Consider the following 19,271-nt stretch of genomic DNA (forward strand, 5'->3'; position numbering starts at 1 on the left):
CTTGTGATTGGAGCCGTTCACTCACCAATGGCGATGGCCACCACCACCCCCGGCCTCTTTTCTCTTCCTCTCTCTCCACAGCCCCAAGCTCGCTCATTCCAACTCATTCACCTCGCCTCTCCAACTCGGCCTCGACTCGGCCGGGTCGCCCTCGCTGTGGGCGGTGACTTGCTCGGAGATTTCGGCGCCAGAGATCCATTTCCGGCTGAGATTGAGAGTAAGTTTGGAGAGAAGGTGTTGGGGTACGAGAGCACCGAGCACAAAATCCTTATCCCCAACGTCTCCGCGCTCTCACTGGCACAGCAGGAGTGCTCTCCCGTATCCGGTTTGGACCCTCCCATGACTGAAGAAGATGCCCAGAAACTCCTGAGGAAGGTGATGTTGTTGTCGTTGTTTTAGAGTGCCCATGTGGGGGTTTTGGGTTTTTCTTTGTGTGGTGTTTGGTTCTTGAGAAGACTGAGAAAAATTAAGGGAAATAGTAGTGCCCATGTGCGATTTTTTTGTTTTGTTTCTTGTTTGGGTAGTTTAGCTCCTGAGACAACCGGGGATACTAAGGGGAAAGTGAATTTTGGGGCTTTATGTTGTTTGGTTTGCCAGAAGATGAAAAGACTAGATAACTCCTTAATTTAACTGAATAATTGAAAAATACTTACATGGTTGCTTGTTTGTTTGTTTTAGACCAACTTGAATTTTGGGGTTTTGCAAAAAATTTGTTGTTTGGTGAGTAAGAAAATACCGAACAGGAAGAGTTGAGGAAACTGAGGTGATTTGTGGGTTGTTTGGTTACCGAGAAAACTGAGGAAAATAAGGGGGAAGCATTGCCCATATGTGCTACTATATTTTGGTTATGGGGTGTTTGATTCTTCAGAAAACTGAGGAAAAGTGAAGCGTGAACTCCATACGGTTTTTCTCTCTCGCATTTTTCTTCAAGCTGTTTGAAGCAGCCCTTGCAACTAGTTCAACCAATTTTTCTCAAAGAAAGGTTTCGACGAACTGTTGTAATCTTCCTATTTATTTATGACTGTTTGAAGGAAGTTCTCAAATGCTCCTCTGGAACTTTCATACTAATTAATTTAAAATGGCAAGTGCTGTTTGTTTTATTTCCTTTTCTTTCTTCTGAGAAAGTGTGTTATTTTCCATAGGTTGTTGGTTGGAGACTGTCGGATGAAGCTGGTGTACTTAAACTACAGTGTTTGTGGAAATTGAGAGACTTTAAATGTGGGGTTGAACTGATTAATAGGATTTACAAGGTTGTAGAAGCTGCTGGGCATTTTCCAAATCTTCATTTGGAACAGCCCAATCAAATTAGAGCTGAACTGTGGACTGCTTCAATTGGTAAGTCAAGATGGCATGAATAAATCCCACTCTTACTATACTGTTATTCTTCCTACTTGATATAAAAGGCGCGTGCCTAAGGCAGCACAACCCAGTATCACAGGAACTGTTATATTTCCTTGTGTTAGTTTTGAAATAATCTAGGGTATATATCAGAATCCGGTCTCATGTTCTTTAAAAACCCCAAAAATGTAGAAAATTGATGTAAATTGTTTTGAGTCAATAAGACGATTAAAATGAAAAACTAGTTTTGTTCAGGTTATCTCCAATTTACATGGATATTTTGAATGATTGAAGTACGTTTTTTGGATGCCACAAGAATTTTATAGGGGTATAGAATATGTGTGGGACTGTCATGTCTTACAAAAGAAAGGAGATTGAATTCCCTGGGATTTCCGTCTTGACTTGTTCATTTATTACATGGACATACAATTTTGAGCTTGAAGCAAATCAGTTTATGTTGCATAAGCACTTCAGTTTTTTTCCATGAGAAAGAACTAGAATGTTGAACATTTCGTCAAGTCTCCTTGCATTGGATGTTTTAGTTGAATTTAACACCTAGGCACATACCCTCATCCTCAATGCACAATTTGGCATGTTCTGATATCTCTGTAGCTAAGAGTGTAAGAAGTCCATTTTTTATTGATATCTCTGGTTGCTAAGTCTAAGTCCCTGTTTGGAAACTATTCTTGGAAACTGTTTTAACTCGGAAAACATGTTTGCCAAGTTCCTGATAGAAATAGTTTTCTAAGAATGTGTTTTAAAAACAGGGTGTTTTTTTATAACAAATTTTAGATATTTTCAGTTATTTTTCATAATGTGTTTCGAGCAACAATTGAAAATATGGAGAATACTTTGGAAATTTTTGCATTGTCCACAAGCACATAGTACTTTATAAATAATAAAGCTAAAAAAGGTATTTTTCATATTTAAGTTCCCAAATAAAATTTTGTTCCTAAGAACAATTGAGAGCCATTTTTAAGAACTGTTACCAAAAACTATGTTTTGAGACTTGTTTTTTAAAACATCCCAAACAGACCCTAAATATATAATTCATTCATTTTTTTCCTTTAATTCTAAAGTTTCTGTTAGAGTGCATGATATACATTGTAGGCTCTTTTAGGAAAATTGATAGTTTAGTACGGTATCAGAGCCTTGTTTGGCAAAACATCATGTGTCTTGAAGGATACTTTATTAAGCCCAAAAAAGGCTACTTTATTTCTATTCGTATAGATTCCAAAGCTAATAGAATCTCAAGTCCACCAGTGTCTTGAAGGATGACTTAGCATCCCACCCATTAATTGTGACATTAATGAAACATCTTATCTTCATTATAAACTGCATATAAAGTTTTAAACCAAACATTACTCCTGTCAGATAATCCAGAGCTTTCATTCTTTTGACTCCTAGACTAATTGCTCGCATGCAAATGCAGTTTCTATTTTAATTGCATTGGAGAAGTTTACACTACATTGCCCTTAAGAAAAGTTTTTATATGTGTTGCAGGGGGTTTGAGTATGAATGATTTCATTGTTGCTGCCAAAATAGATGAGATAAGAACATCGGATCTTGTCCCCAAGAAAAGAATCTGGGCTTAGTTGGAAGAATGTGTAGCCTTCTTGAGGAAACTCAATAATTTATCTGTTCATTGGGTCTTCTTTGGCAACCAATCACTTGAGAGGTTCAGGTTGCTGCAAAATATGTCAAGTTCTAATTTTCTCCATTATTCTTCTTTGACTCTTGATTATATGAATCATTCATTTATGTATTGTTAGTTGCAATCTATCATCTTCATTCCTACAGTGTTTTGTTTTTTCCCCAGAGTTATGGTTGGTTTTTATGCCGAGGTATTATTATGCTATCATCTATACATAACAAACTTATATTTGTGAACATCCTGGAGGGATCTGAGTGGCTTATTAATGAATTAGGCTATCAAATCTGTGTGTGGATACCCTCTTAGTAGTAACTAAGAAGTATGTACGATTGATGGTTCTACATTTAAAACTGTCTAACCACCTAGCCACATAGTGAATCATGTCAATGTTTCTTTTTTCACTAGCTGGCTTGTTAGCTATGTTCTGTGGACAGGTAACTGGTCTCACTCTCCAAGTCGGACATGGCAACTGGCTAAAAATCTAGAGGGTGACATGACTGTGCTTGTGAATATAGATGGAACAAAAAATATATATACAAAAAATCACAATTTCACTCAACTTGGAGTGTTGGGTTCTGTTTCTAGGTCTGTTTGCTTCTTTTTTCCTTTTTCTTCTTGATATCTTTAATTTAGTCTAATATCTTTGATTATACTTTTTCAAAACACTTGACTACCCAGGATCATTCTTGTGTCATAGATCTTAGGAGATTATGATGTATCAGGGGAAAAACCAAAGAGGGATTCTTTAGAGTACAGGAACTCTAATTGGTCCTGAAGTTTTGATGTGAGATCCATATGTTCTAGATGTTCTGTTTTATTCAGGACATAGAAGATTTGTTTTTTTTTTCTTTTTTTTTCTTTTTTTTTCTTTTTTTTTTTTTTTGCCCTTTTTCCTTCTGTAGTTTCTTGTCTTTCAAGCTATAGGCCCTACCTATGTAGGATGGAATCCCCCCTTAACATGGAAGTAGGAGCTTGGAATTTCCAGGCTATAGACTAAAACTATTTGGTTTTCAATTTTCCCCCCCTTTTTCTTATACTGAAGCAATCATTTCATTATCAAAGAGTTAATAGGATACAAGGAAAGATGAGCTCTCCTTCAACTAGAAGAAGTAAACCTAACTGGGATTCCTTTTGGTGGCTAGACTCTGCCAAGTCCTTAACTAGAGACTCCGTGTCTGAGGAGGATTGTTTTCAGGCTCAACAATAAGTAACCACTTTCCTCCTTCCTTTCTCACATTTGCACTGCTTTCTTTTTTCTTATGTCAGTGTTGGAAATTTGGATATGGAGTTAGCTAATCCCTAGTAGTCAGGAATATTGAGATTAACACTTTGTTTAGTCGAGAGTTGCACAAGATGTTAGTTGGATTTCAACATTGAGCGAGAATTTTCTTATGATTATTGGTGTGTGATTAGGAGATGACTCATAGTTGTAAGGATGTTCGTGAATGTGATCGAACTAACGCAGGATTTTTAAGATGTTTGTAAGGATTTACTGATCCACTTTTATTCACAATGAATTTGTGGGGAGGAAGGTAGGGAGACTGTTATTCACAATGGGGTTACGGATTGTTGATTAAGTTTATGGGAAGAGGGGAGGGGAGAAAGAGAGGGAGTAGAGCTCTTTAGCTTGAGATTATTTGTCAGCCTTCCTGTTAACCTTTGGTCAATTTTATGATGGTAGGCTAATTTCCAGGTTGTATAATACATTATTTATTGGCCATACTTCTCAATTTTTGGTGAATTTAGTGTTGGTAGAAATGAACTTAGAATGACACTCAATGTGTCATAGATTGCCAAGTTGCATTTTTTATTAATTGGACCGGCTGGTTCAACTGGTCGGACCGTCGACCAGAGTCTGATCCAGTTTGACTCGGGCTTTGAGCCGGTATAGCTACTGAAACATGGTCGAACCGGAAGGATTGTCATCTGCATCCGATGTGGGATGCTATATTGAGTTAAAAATTCCTCAAAGAAAAGTTAGAAAACACACATCAGGACTTTAAGCTCAAGGCATCAGCTAGGCACCACTCTACTACTTTTATCCTATGGTTTAACATTGCAAGCAAAAGTTAAATATAATTGTAATATTTATATTTAGATAATATAAGTAAAATAATATAATATTTTTAAAATTATAAAATTAGAATATATATAACTTTAATATTAGTTCAAATTAAATAATTTATTTTTCTTTCATTTTCCTCATATTTATGACTAAATATTATACATATTTTATTCAATAAAATTTAAAATATTAATACATTTATACTTGTCTATGAGTTAATTTAATAATACCAATGGTAAAAAATAAGTATTATTGATTTTTAATTTATTTATATATATTTAAAATTTGTATAATTATTTTAGATTTTATGAATATATAAATTATATATTTATAATGTCATTGGCATGATTGTGATTCATTCATTGTTTTGACCATTGAATTGTAAATTGATAATTTTTTCAATTCGATAATCGATCAAATCCTAAATATATTGCCTTTCCAATTTAAGTACCAATAAGTACAATATATGATAATAATTTTAAGTGCTTAGAATGAGTGCGAGATGGGAAAGGGAGGTTGCAAGCACAACACTTATTATGGTTTTGTAAACTCTTACATCCATGCCCTTAGGCTCCTTCCAAGCTTTGAAGTGTCACCACTAACCTTGAAGAGTCTTCTAACCAAAGACTTTTACATTTTTCACACTTGATCAAGATAGAGAAGGAAGAATGCAAACACAATAATTATCATGGTTTGGCACACTAACCAATTACAACATCTTCAAGCTCCTTCCAAACCTTGAAGAGCCTTCCAACTTTTGAACTAGGTTTCTCTCAACGTATCAATTGACCTTTTATCGATTTGGTGTTTTGCTCGCTTTTACACTAATCTCATAATAATTAATAAACAACTCATGGAAAGAGTGGATGTACAAGTAGAAGCTATAACTCAAGTGCACTTAATAAGTAGATATGCATGTTATGTACAAATAGCAACAATGAAAACACTTGGAGAAGTGACAATATGTTTTGCATGCATTAGGTATGTCATTAATGAATCCCAAGATAGGTGTTTATAGGTTTTAAGGAAGACATAGATGTTAGACACATTTCTACAAAAAATTGTCGACCAATCAACTAGTTGTTAGATATTTAATTTGCTATAAATTAAACTCAAATGTGATCATAGCATTCATACTTAATATTGCTTTTCATACATGATAGGATGTGTTTGGACATCCCATGCAAATTAATTAACTTCATTGTAGTATTTGGAGATATGAATCTATTATAGTCAATGTGGTCACTAAAAAAAATGAAAGTATCAATTTTGGAGTTTCATGAAATGATCCAATTCTATATGTTACTACCATTTGTGATATGATGACTTCCATTTTCATATAGTAACTCCATTTACAATGATGATGTGTGAACAAAATACTACAACAGTGGAACAATTAGTTTCATTTGACATATGATTTTACCCTTATATTTCTTAACGTTTGAACATTAAGATTTATTGTTATTTACCTATTGAAATTTTCAATTGCTTTTGCGGACTAGATGTGTTCTTGCAAAATTGAAAATTGAACTTAAACATTATGTAGGTATTGAACTCAAAAAATTTTCATTCTTCTAAAGCATGTGTGGGCATTCAATGGAGATTGATTGGTTGTTATATGTTTCGCACAACATTTTATGACCATCTGTATACCTATTAACCTAGTTTTGATATCAATTCTTGGATCAGGTTTGACCATCTTAGTTTAATGATAATAGGATGAGTTTTTATTACATTCAATCACTCTCATTTGAATAACCCATCCCAAATGTAAAAACAATATTATTACACGCCCTAACAATTATCTAAGACTTAAGCATTAGGTGCAAATCGATCATCCAAAGTTGGGCTATTAAACTAGATTTGAATCATCATAATAGCTGGTGAAATGGTGATGATTACCATTTTCTTATACCGTCCCATTTGCAATGATGGATTTGTAAGCAAAGGAAAATGCAAAATAATCAATCCCCCGTTCTTTTAATATTATAATCCCACATGAATTCAAAAGTTTATTGAAGAAGTCTTAGGAATGATCTAATTCTAGAGAATTTTTTTATAGGTGATTTGAATTTAGAACCTCCCAATCCTTTACCACTCGAATGAGACTTTAAGGACTTATTCAATTTGCTTATTTGATCTTGGAAATAATCCTTTATGTTGACTATATGAACAAATTATTTGTTTTGCCCTTTACCACTTGAACTAAGCCTCAAGGGCTCATTAAATTTTGGAGATAATCCTCTCTATCGACTATAGAATCAAGTTATTTGTTTTAGGAAAAGGATTTTGATGTAGAAAAGGAGCAAGATAATCCTAACATGTTAAAAAGATATCAATAACACCGGAACTGGAGATTAAAACTATGAAAAGGATCAAACAAAGATGAGCTATGTAAAATTGCACTTTTTGGGCTTACCAAGCTACAAGACAAAGTTTAGAGGGTTTTTTATTATCTAATTTTAGAGATTATGTTTGTAAATATTCCTATGGCTCTAATACCATTCATAATCTATTATGAATCTCATTTGTAATCAAAATTGAAGCTATTTAAGCCAACCATAAAATGCACCAAAAAGGTGGATTAAAAAAGATACTTTAAAAACAAGTTTGGAGGGGATTTTAGTATAAGACAAAGAAGAAGAAATTTCAACGTACTTAAGAACACCCAAAAACAAAGCTCGAGGCCCTTGTGATAAACATACCCTTCTTATCTAAAAGAATTATCATCATTAATGCGATCACCCTCTAGACAAAGGCAATAACAACTACATTAAATGAAATTGAAATATCGTAAATTTTGTCGTGCACAAGCAATAATGCTCTAATGAAGTCATTCATACATGAATAAAGTGTATAAATTTTGCTTTGTTGTCTTTCTTCGAATTATCATAAAGACCTAGTTTGTCAAGCTACTTTAATTCTCATACAATTAATGATTAAAGAATATATTGATTATGACATGTGGAATTTTTAAAAATAAGGTATTTTAATTCTTTAAAATCTATTCTTTAAGAGTTTTAAATCTTTTTACAAGACCAAACGAGGCAACAAAAGTTAGAGCTCAAGTCATAATTCTAAATAGACAATAATTAAATATGAAAAATCTTTTAATAAAGTGAAAAATGCCTTACATGTGAAGTCATTATTTTGACATACTTTCGAGAACTTTTCATGAAAATATTGTATTTTATGAGAACAAATCGTAATTATTTTCAATTATTTTTTGGAAATTATTTTGAAAATAATTATATAAATATAGAAAATTAGTGAAAATAGAACATCATATATAAAAGTGAAAATAGATTGACCCATAAAATTTAAAAAATCATTACAAATTAAAAACCAATTCAAAGCGAATTTGACCCATAAAATTTAAATAACATCTCCATTCAAACTTTATGTATTTTTGAAACAACGGTAGTGGAAAAGGCTCTTAATTGGAATGTCAATGAGAAGATTTTTTTTCGAATACCCATACCATCCTATTGTTTGGGAAAAATGTAAACGAGTTTGAGAATTTTTTTAATACCTAGGATGAATTTGGATTGAGTTTGGGTTTGATTTTATATGATCCTACCTCATCTTAATTATATATAATATTAAATAAAAAACAATTTTAATTAATTTTTTTACAAAATTTTGATATACATATAAAATATTTTTTTCATAAGAATAAATTGTAAACATTTATAATATTTATTAATTTATAAATTTTATTTATTTTTAATATAATTTAAATTTTTATTAAAAAAGAAAAATGAAAAAATTGAAAAAAGAACTAAAAAATTTTGAAAAAAATAAAAAGGTTAAATGTGGCGGGAATGAGAATTTTCTATTATATTAATAATAAATGGAAGGAGGTTGGAACAGGGGTGACATGTTGCATCCCTTGCTAGGAATGATCATCTCTTTTAGGGGTCGGGTGGGCCGTGGCTCCAACCTTGTTCATTTGAAAGGCAAGGGCATTTTTGGTCCAAAATGTACAACAATGAGAAGCATATTGTAAAAAACATGAGAACAATCACCTCCAGACTCCAGACTATAAAAGCCTGCCAACGGATAAAAGAAGCCGCCTCATCCTCTTCTTTGAATTTGAGAATTATTTAACAAAAAAAAAAAAAAAAAAACGAAAAGGGGAATGCTAGCAACCCCAGCTCCGGTTTCGCTAGCCAGCGCACTTCTTCCGGCCCAAGGTAGCCGTTGATGTACCTTCTTGTCTTTGCAATTCTTTCTCTATACTATCTCTCTCTAACATTGGTTTCTGACGGTTGAATAACAGGGTGGAAATCATCTCGCAGCTTGCTATGGAGGGGCAAACGGGTCTGCATTTATCAGTTCACTTTTGTCTCTCTTTTGTTTCTGCGTGTTTTGATAGATTGGTTTCATTTTTGTTTTTATTTATTGATTTTTTTTTTTTGGGTATGTTTTTGTTAGGAAAACTCAGAACAAGTGGAGAAAGGGAAAAATGGAGGGTGGTGGGCAAATCCCATGTGAGCATTTTCTAGGGTTTTTGTAATATACGGAAAAAAAAATTATTTTGCGTTGAAGCACTAGATTTTGAGTGGGTTGTGGGGTTTATGTGCTGAGACCTAATGCTCTGGAAACAATTTTGAACTCACTTGCTTTTGGTTTGGGGTTTAGGGTTTAAGGATTAGGCTTTTTGTGCTGGTGAACATATATGAGCAAGTTGTGGCTTTTTCCCTTATTTGAGTAAAATGGTAGGAGGAGCTGGATTATGTTCTGATTAGGTGCTGACTGTTCAGAAATTGTGGACTTGGTGGCAATGTAGAACTGGTGGAATTTGGCTCAAATGATTTTTTTTTTCATTAATGGTCTTGGTATTTGGGCTTGATTGGCTTGCCTAAAATGGTGATACAGTTAGATTTTAGTTGCATGGGATCAGTAGGTTAGCCTCATGGAAGTGAATTTTTGACAATTCACTGTTTGTCTTTCACCATATTTTTTAACAGTACCTGGGTTTTATCTTCTTTCCCCCCTCATTGGCTTCTTTTGCTTGCTTGGAAAACAAAATAAGAAACTACTGTATCATTTACACCACATGAAATGTGTTTTAGCAGTGACTCGAGTGTTTGTTTATCACCTTTTTTCTTGTAGCATTCATGAATCCTATGATGAATGAGACGAGCTGTTTCCTGAAACCAATTTTGGAATTTTACTGGCATGATGCTCTGAAAAGATATGTAATTTCACATGCATTTGGGCTACTTTTGCAATGGTAGATGCAGAACAAGCAAGTTACTGGTATATATATATATATATATATATATATATATATATGTCATCTTAAACAAAATAGGAGGAGAGGCCTATTGCCTTATGATTAAGTTTGCATTATTGAGAAATCATATAATTGTTCGATTTAGAGGACTAGTGGAATTTATGAAATTGATTCTGATTGTTGGTCTTGGTATTTGGGCTCAACTGGGTTTGGTCATATGCAACTTGTAAGTTATGGAGTTTGATTTTGGTCCAATGATATTGAATGGTGTATTAATTGTGTTTGATGAAATGTGTTTTAGCTGTGGCTGGATTTACTGTTGGTTTGTTACCATGTCTGTTGAACTACTGATGCTATATGTGTTGAATGAGATAGGCCATTTCCTCAAAGCAGTTTTTGTATATGGTTTTAGTATTGTGAGGCAGCCAAACAAGCCCTCTTGGATAGCCTATTCCAACTCAATACTCAATAACATGACCTGATATTGATTTTAAGATTTTTGTTTCCTACTTTTATTATTTTGCTAATTTTTATTTCTTTATAGTGTCAGCACTTTCACATATAACAAATTAAAACTCCTTTATAGTTACTATTATGATTTTGTTACCTTTTGAAAATTTAGTTTATTTTATTGTGTATCATCTAAAGTTTAAGTTCAATGTATTTTCTTTGTATTTGGGTTTGGTTTTTCAACCTTAATTGTCAACATATCATATTTGAAGTCATGGTGATGTTTATCAATATATATTATGTTTGAAGTCACGGTGATGTTTACCAAAAGTTTTCATGCATCATTTTGAGATGCTTCTAATACAGCAATGCTAGTGTTGTTGTCAGTCACCTGCAATTCTTTCTGTTTAATATTAATGTTAGTGTCATCTCATATGTCTACTTGGTTTCTTTAAGAATCACGGTGATCTTGTGTTGCAGAGAACATGTTCAGGGAAGGGCAATTCCTCTTTAATTATTGCAAAATTTGAGCTCAAGCCTCCTCCATATTCTCTTGTAAGATCTAAACACTCTCTTTGTATACCTTCTGGCGGAGAATATTAAATCCTTTTGCTATTTACTGACCTGAGGAGTGGAAACAATCTAAACTAGATGAGCTTTGTCCAGCTATCATAATTTTTTCTGAGGTCTATCTTGATTTTTAAGGCTCTTTTCTGTTTCTATGGGTCTCAGGCCTCCCTTGGATTGTTTCACATTCACTAGAGATGGGCTTCGCTTAGCTCTGTCTTATTATTTATTATCTGGGAATAAATAAATAAACAGGATATGTTTTTTCTAGGAATTTTGAAGCTACTGTACTGGACTTTGTGGACCTGAAAAGATGTGAATGATAATACATGAGAAACGTAGCTTTCAAGATATCTAGTACCTTGGCAATAGTGTTCTTAATCACCTTTGGCCTTTCTAGCAACATGGGTGCTAGTTTAATCTACTTCTCATAGAAAGGGATGCTTTTGAGCCATAGCTTGAAATAACCGAGTTTATTTATTTATTTTGATAACTGAGGAACACCTTCCATCACCAAGCCCTTAGGACTCTCCATGGAGGCCCCAACCTCGGGGTGCTAACCGCCCCGTAACAACCAACACCGGGTAAATTCAAGGTATCATCAGTGGCAGAATTGAAAATAACCGAGTTTATAGTGCCCAAGTTGGGTATGCAGTGCATTTCCCTATCAAGCTGAGCTTGGTTGAACTTGGATCAAGGTTGACCCTGCCTTCAGTTTGACCAGATCTCAACTGACCACTTTGAAACTCTGCTTGTTTAACATGATGCCTACCCTGATTATTCCCAAGCCAAATTCAGTTTGGTTTGGTGTTGCTCTCGTGTGGCTTGTTTTGGATGGTAAATGAAATTGAACAAAGCTGCCTATGAAGTCAAGCTTGAGCAGCTCATAAGTAGCTTTTTTTGTAAATCAGTCCTATGCATTACTTTTGCTGAATTTGATTGCTAAATAGACATTTTAACCAATTTTCTTTGGCTCTTTAGAATTATAAAGAGCAGGATAATGACGGATTTAACAAATATGGTATAAAATTGAGCAGGTGCTTTGCTTTTACCTATCAAAAAAGAAAAAAAGAAAAATTGAGCAGGTGCTCTTTTACTTCAAATTTATGCCTAATGAACTGAAACTATTTGGTTTCAACATGCCAATCTCAGGATTGACCTGACATCTAACTCTTTTAAAGCTATAGTAGAAATCAGAGATTAGGTTGTGCTTGTCAAAATTTTTTGTCAATTAAAAATTTGAATTAAATTTCTTATGCCACATTGATAATTTGCATGTGGCAGAGTGCTTTGGAGCCACACATGAGCCGTGAGACGTTGGAATACCATTGGGGAAAGCACCATAGAGGTTATGTGGACAATTTGAATAGGCAAATAGTGGGAACAGAGCTAGATGGAATGACATTGGAGGATATTATAACCATTACATACAACAAGGGTGATCTCCTTCCAGCCTTCAATAATGCTGCACAGGTTATGATGAATTTTTTTTTTTTTGGTTTGAATTGATAATCTAAGATGGTGTTTGGAGAAAGATTTAAAACATTGCAAATTAGATCTTTTCATTAAAAATTTAGAATCCATTTCTATGAGGTTTTTTCCATTTTTAATATTGTAACAGATTTTTTTGTAGAAATTTTGTGGATTTGTTAAGTCCTAACTCTTTCCATGAGTATGGGTAACCTTTTCATTATTATTTGTGAAAATACAGAATACCTGAAAACCAAAACGACTGCATATGTGCATGTGAGTGTGCTGTTTTATTTGTCCCGGTTTTTTTTTTTTCAAAAAATAAATAAATAAATTCTCTATCAGGCATTGTCTTTACCCCAACAAATTCATTTGTAAACTAACTTCATATATGATACTTAGATGTTTGTATTGTAAACTTGACCTGGGATTTTACTAATATTCTAAGAATCAGATACTGATTGTAGTTGAAATCTCTTCTAACATGACAAAATGGTAAATTGGGTGGTAGCCGATGGTTTCGAATATTTCAATATGGTTAGGTTGACATGAACCCATCTTGTGGCATGTGCCTGTTCAACTATTTTATCCCTTTAGCCTAAGCAGTTTTTGACATTTATGCTTGGTACAGTAGTGATTACCCCCATATTCATAGATGTTGTCTCTATCCATATATATAGGTTTGGAACCACACCTCCTTCTGGGAAAGCATGAAACCAGGTGGTGGAGGAGAGCCATCTGGTGATCTTCTAGAACTGATTAAAAGAGATTTCGGTTCTTTTGAACGTTTCGTTGAAGAGTTCAAATTAGCTGCATCCACGCAGTTTGGTTCTGGTTGGGCCTGGCTTGCGTGTGAGTGGTTCCATCCCCAACATAATTGCATTTCTTACTGCTGCTTTTTTGTCAATCAATCAAATCTAATATTACTAGCCACATTTTGTTTTAATTGATGAAGTATATACTTCTGTTTAATGTAGACAAAGCAAATAGACTTGATGTGGGAAATGCAGTAAATCCTCGCCCATCAGAAGAGGACAAAAAGCTGGTCGTGGTGAAGAGTCCTAATGCCATAAACCCCCTGCTTTGGGATTGCTATGTGAGTATATATGACTCATTATTGAACTAATTTTGTGGTTCATGTTCCATTTATAGATAATGTGCTATTTACTGCACTAGGGAACAGCTGAAGCCTTATAATGTTATAAAACATTAAAATCTACATTTCAGCATCTTCTGATATTGGTGTGTACTTGTTGCAGCCACTCCTAACTATTGATGTGTGGGAGGTACTTGAATTTTTTACTTACCCTTTATTGGAAAATTGTGATTTTATCTTTTTTAGATCATGCTCAAAAACTGATTACTAATTCTGCAATCACATTTGATTTTGTCTGGACAGCATGCATACTACCTTGACTTTCAGGTAATCGGGGTTTACGACCCATAGGCTTCAGTTTCCTAACCATTTATGACAAAAGGTCCATCTTCTAACAGGTGATCTTACATGCACTCTTAACAGTTGAATCATTATTGTTTCTTCTCACAGAATCACCGGCCTGACTACATATCAATCTTTATGGAGAAGCTCGTATCATGGGAAGCAGTCAGTTCCAGACTTGAGATGGCAAAGGCTCAGGTGGCTAATAGAGAAAGAGAAGAAGAGAGGAGGAAAAGAGCGGAGGAAGAGGAACAAATGCCATACAGTGAAGCTGTGAAGATGTACTTGGAGAGCGATGGTGATGGTGATGACTCGGAGGCTGAATGACCTGAATCCCTTTTTTCAGGGGAAGTAACCTACAAACACCTTGGGTTTGGTTGGTATTATTTTTTCAGGGGAAAGCGACGGCACCAACAAGATTTTGTCTCTGTAACAGGGTTCTGTATTATGGTTCTTCTATTGTAATTGATTGCGAGAAGAGGAAATGTGTTGATCAGTTGTATGTAGAAGAATCTGACTTGGCTGTGGTTCTCTAGGAAAATTTTTACTGGAGTTCAAGAAATTTGGGGGGCATCTGCTACATGGAATCTTAAAGAGAAGAATCAAAATTCTAGTAAGAGTGAGATTTGGTTTTTACGAGGATAAGTCTTAAATTTAGGTGGCGTTTGATTTTTGGCTGAATAAAAAAAGTCAAATCTTAGTGTTTATATACATTTAAAAAATAAAAATAAAAACTTTTATGTAAAAATATAATATCTCATACAAATGTGTAGATTTACCTCATATTTGTAAAAATCATTTTCATTTTTATTAAGTAGTTCAACCTTAGAAATACATTAGAAATAGAATAGATTGCTCCACCATTAGAATTTGAAAAAAATAATTTTCTTGTTCATGATCTTCAAAATCAACCATTGCTAGCTCCAACTTTATTCATTTAAAGTAGTTTGAGCAAAGAAGACTTCTTTGCCTATCTAGGAGAGGTGTCTGATTCCATGTAAATTGAGAGTTTAGTTGGAGGACATTTACTCTAATGTCTTACCTATGGATGTTGCCCTTATCTTGTTAAGACAGCCTGGGTTTTATGATCATAATACAAAGACTTTTGGATGAGATAATACTAAAGGATTTTTACTTTTTATTTTTATTTTATTTTAACAGAAGTAAGACAATTGTATTAAAACCTGCTAAGCCAACATTTAACAAGAGTAAGCCTATCAATGGGTCTATCTACCCCTAGGGATCCACCAAAGAAAAAGATTCAAATTTTATTCTTAAGCATTTTGAATGTGCAGGCCTTGACAGTGATTTGGTATATATCCATCTAGTTTAAAATGGTTTTCACCTTTCATCTAAGTCCATTTTAGTTTACCCTTGTAAGATAACTCTTTTTTATTAGATGTCACATTAGACAACTTACCCGACAAATTGCCACATGAGAGACATTCAATGTATTATAAATCTAGCCTTAGGATCACAATTACCTAATCTTCCTATTATAAGATGAATCCTATGGACGAAACTAAATTGAATCGACAAATAAAGGGCAAAGAAATAACCCACTTGTTTCTCGAGAAGAGATGGGAAACATGCTCAATATCATCTGATTGAATAGTTGACCCAACTTCTTGTTGTTTGAAGAAACCTTCCACTTCAATTGGTATTTTTTCACGAAAAACAAACATGAGATAACAAATCCAGTGTTTCACTAAGATTCTGAATAACTGGTCTTCTAGTTAAAGGTTTTATTTGTGATAGCCTTGGTGTTTGTGTTGCTCTTGTTTTTCTCATAGTTCAGTATAGATTTTCTATTCTTGATCGGAAGACATGTTGGATGAGCTAGTTGGTTTTTATTGGTTTTCAAAGATAAACTTATGTAGTAGATATTATTAGATTAGGATTAGACTTGGAGAAGAATGGGAGACAACCTTTGAGATTCAAGATGGATTATATGTGTTGTTAATAAAGTCTTTTTGAATCTTTAATGCTCCTAATAGTTTCATGAGAATGATCACACATGTCTTGAGACCATTCTTCATAAAATTCCTTAGAGCCTATTTTGATGGTATTTTCATCCATAGCTAATCTAAGAGGAAACATGTAAATCGTCTTAGGCAAGTTTTCTATACCCTTAGATATGAGAAATGTATGCTAACCTTAAGAATTGCTCTATCATGCAAACTCAAATGTTTTTTTAGGTTTTATTCTATCCTACTCAAGGGATTTGCACTAGCCATAACAAGGTTAAGATTATAATAGATTAGTTTGAACCTTTCTTGGCGATTAAAAATATATATATATATATGATTGAGGCTCCTCTTTTGAGATGCCTTAAGCTTTCTAAGGTTTCTGAAGTAGCTTGTGATGCTTCTAGAGTAGGTGTAGGTGATGTTATAAGTCAAGATGGTCATTTTGTAGCCTACTTTAGTAAAAAACTCAATAAGACAAAATAATAATAATAATAATAATATACCTATGATAAAGAATTTTATGGAGTGATGCAATCTCTTCATCATTTGCAATGCTATCAGTTACCACTACAAGAAATAGGATTTTTGTCAAATCTTATATATCCGTGACCAAAACCTATTGTCACTGTCTTATGAAACCATGTCTTATGAAACCATGACCAAGCGTCACAATACGAGGCGTAGCTAAAAGTATTGGTCACGGTTTCCTAAGTGATCGTGACCATATGATTTTTTTTTTTTTGTGACGGCCATACAAAATTTGTGACCAAAAGTTAAAAATACTTTGCTACTTATTAAGTTGATTTAGTCACAGTCATGTAATAAACCGTGACTAAATGTATGTCTATGGTCACGGTCAATGTCCCTAACCGTGACTAAAAAGAAAAATTAGAATAATTTTTAAAAAAATAATATTTTAAATAAAAATTTATTTTTTATATTTATTAAAAATAACTTTTATCTATAATATTTTATCTTCAATAATAATTTTTAAAAATAAATTCAAATATATTATTAGAAACAAAGTTTTAAAAAATTTGTTTTTCTTAATTAAAAAAAGCGATTTAAGATACTTTTTCGATAAATCTAATGACATAAAAGATAATTTGTACGTACCCCAAAAGCACTTCCCCGAGCTTAGGAGAAGATAAGGATAAGAAAAAAAGGAGTAAGCATGTTATTATTGAAAGTGTTTTTTTAAAATAAATTTTTTGTATTATCTAAGAGTAAAACTAATGGTGATTAGAAAATAAAAAATAAAAAATAAAAAAGAAAGAAAGAAAGAATCATAACAATGGATGCAATCAATTGAGAATTTAAGACAATTCATAATTCATACTTTTTACGGCTGTACTTAGGAGAAGAATCACAAGATTAACTATTGCAATATTATAACTCTAATATCAAGTTGCACTCCAAGAGAGAATTTAATATCAAGGCTTCTCATTTATAATTTCCCACAACGTAACAAAATTTTCCTATTTTTACTGGAAGATAAATAAGGATTTCACATAATTTGACATTATCTCTAAAAAAAATAAAAATAATGGCTGAAACAACGTAAATGATTAATTAAATCACAATATATGCAATATTATATTTGAAAAAGGAGATTAAGATTTTAAAAAAAAAAATTATAGGCTTTATTTTAAATAATTGTCTTTTACAAAATTAAGATAAATAGTAATAATAATAAAAGGTATTGATAAGTTTTTTAAAAAATTAACAAATAAGGATTTAAAAATAAAGAATTTGTTATATTACAAACCTATCACATTTTAAAATACATATTGGAAATATAAATTATATTATATAGTTATTATTTTCAATATGAAAAATATCTTAGTTACTATGATTTATCATAATAGGAAAGTGAAATATTATTGAAGGTAGAGATACCTGAAAAATCCCATTTCATTGTCAACCCTATTCCCAATATTCTCCATCTATTCATTGTATTTTTAATTATTTCTTAAAATACCATCAAAAAATATTTTAGACACTTTAAATTTATTTTTAAAATTTTATTTTGTTTCAGATATATATATATATATATATATATTATAATATGTTGATTCTTGGGTTAAAAAAACACTATTTTCAGCACAAAATTCTTCCAATGTGATTTTAAAAATTGAAGAACTTTTTTTCTTTTTGAAGATTAAAAACTGTTTTTAACCCCCTTCCAAAATGAAAGCTTATGGTAGGCAATTGCAATAATCACACAAGTTCACAACGCTCCTTAATTGATGGCCAGAAATTGCACTTTCAGATGAAAATTGGACTAGATTTTTAACCTCAATTCTGTTATGGAAAAACAATTCCTTAACAAGAAACCCTAACTGAAGAAAAAAAGCTCAATTTACCAACCATTCAACCGAACCCTCAGAGATAACGACAGAGCAGGAATTCCTCGAGAGGTAAGTGAAATACCTGGAGTTTCCTAACGGCAACGTCCACGGAAGCGCCGGTGACGCTAATGAACGTGTTAATAGCCTCCTGATTGCGAAATTTCGCTATTTGAGCGTGTTTAGGGAAGTATCTGGGACCTTCTAATATAATTTGAGAATTTAAAATAAAAAACAAACAAATTATTCGAGAGAACCCTTGAAACAGGAAACAACCTTTTCATGAATTGAAAATAGAAAAGATTAATAAAATATAAATTTCACAGGAAAATGGGTCCAGTTCACGCTAAAACTGAACAGACACAAGTAATTTCTAGATCTAAAAAACTCGGAGACAGAAAATAACGAAATATCGAGATCTTACCCAAAAACCAAATCAAGCAAATAATCGATCTCCAAACTTCTGCCGTTAATAGATCAATAGCTTCAGCGAGTGATACTCGGTTGTAGAACCCTACCAGAGAAAGAAAAAAGACGTGGTTGGGACGGTGTCGGAGCGTCTGTGACGGTGAAACGACGATTAGATGGTGAGAAAAGCACATGATATTTTTACTGGAGTGATTCTATTCAAAATCTTTTTACTGGAGGTGCTTTTCGAGTAAAAGCATTTTTTTTAAAAACATTATAAGTGATTTTTTAATATTATATTTAAATTTTTTTAATATTATA

At 33.0% G+C, this 19,271-nt stretch overlaps 2 protein-coding genes across 3 annotated transcripts; both read left to right on the forward strand.

Annotated features, from left to right (window-relative positions):
- Positions 1–3,149, forward strand: LOC117932938 (probable pterin-4-alpha-carbinolamine dehydratase, chloroplastic). The gene is made up of 3 exons (XM_034854263.1): positions 1–375; positions 1,143–1,335; positions 2,842–3,149. The coding sequence occupies exons 1-3, from the start codon at positions 28–30 to the stop codon at positions 2,931–2,933; spliced, it is 633 nt and encodes a 210-aa protein (XP_034710154.1). The 5' UTR covers positions 1–27; the 3' UTR covers positions 2,934–3,149.
- A 6,018-nt stretch (positions 3,150–9,167) lies between these two features.
- On the forward strand, positions 9,168–14,863 carry LOC117934307 (superoxide dismutase [Fe], chloroplastic-like). 2 transcript variants are annotated; one of them, XM_034855992.1, is made up of 10 exons: positions 9,168–9,253; positions 9,340–9,380; positions 11,230–11,304; positions 12,601–12,789; positions 13,467–13,638; positions 13,764–13,882; positions 14,046–14,072; positions 14,186–14,209; positions 14,333–14,600; positions 14,661–14,863. In XM_034855992.1, exons 1-9 carry the CDS (start codon positions 9,199–9,201, stop codon positions 14,549–14,551), a joined length of 921 nt encoding a protein of 306 aa, XP_034711883.1. In that variant the 5' UTR covers positions 9,168–9,198; the 3' UTR covers positions 14,552–14,600; positions 14,661–14,863. The 2 variants fall into 2 exon arrangements, with proteins under 2 accessions (XP_034711883.1, XP_034711882.1); XM_034855991.1 differs by having other exon boundaries at positions 14,333–14,863.
- The last annotated feature ends 4,408 nt before the right edge of the window (positions 14,864–19,271 follow it).

The sequence above is a fragment of the Vitis riparia genome, chromosome 16 (genome assembly GCF_004353265.1).
Source record: "Vitis riparia cultivar Riparia Gloire de Montpellier isolate 1030 chromosome 16, EGFV_Vit.rip_1.0, whole genome shotgun sequence".
Taxonomy (NCBI): domain Eukaryota; kingdom Viridiplantae; phylum Streptophyta; class Magnoliopsida; order Vitales; family Vitaceae; genus Vitis; species Vitis riparia.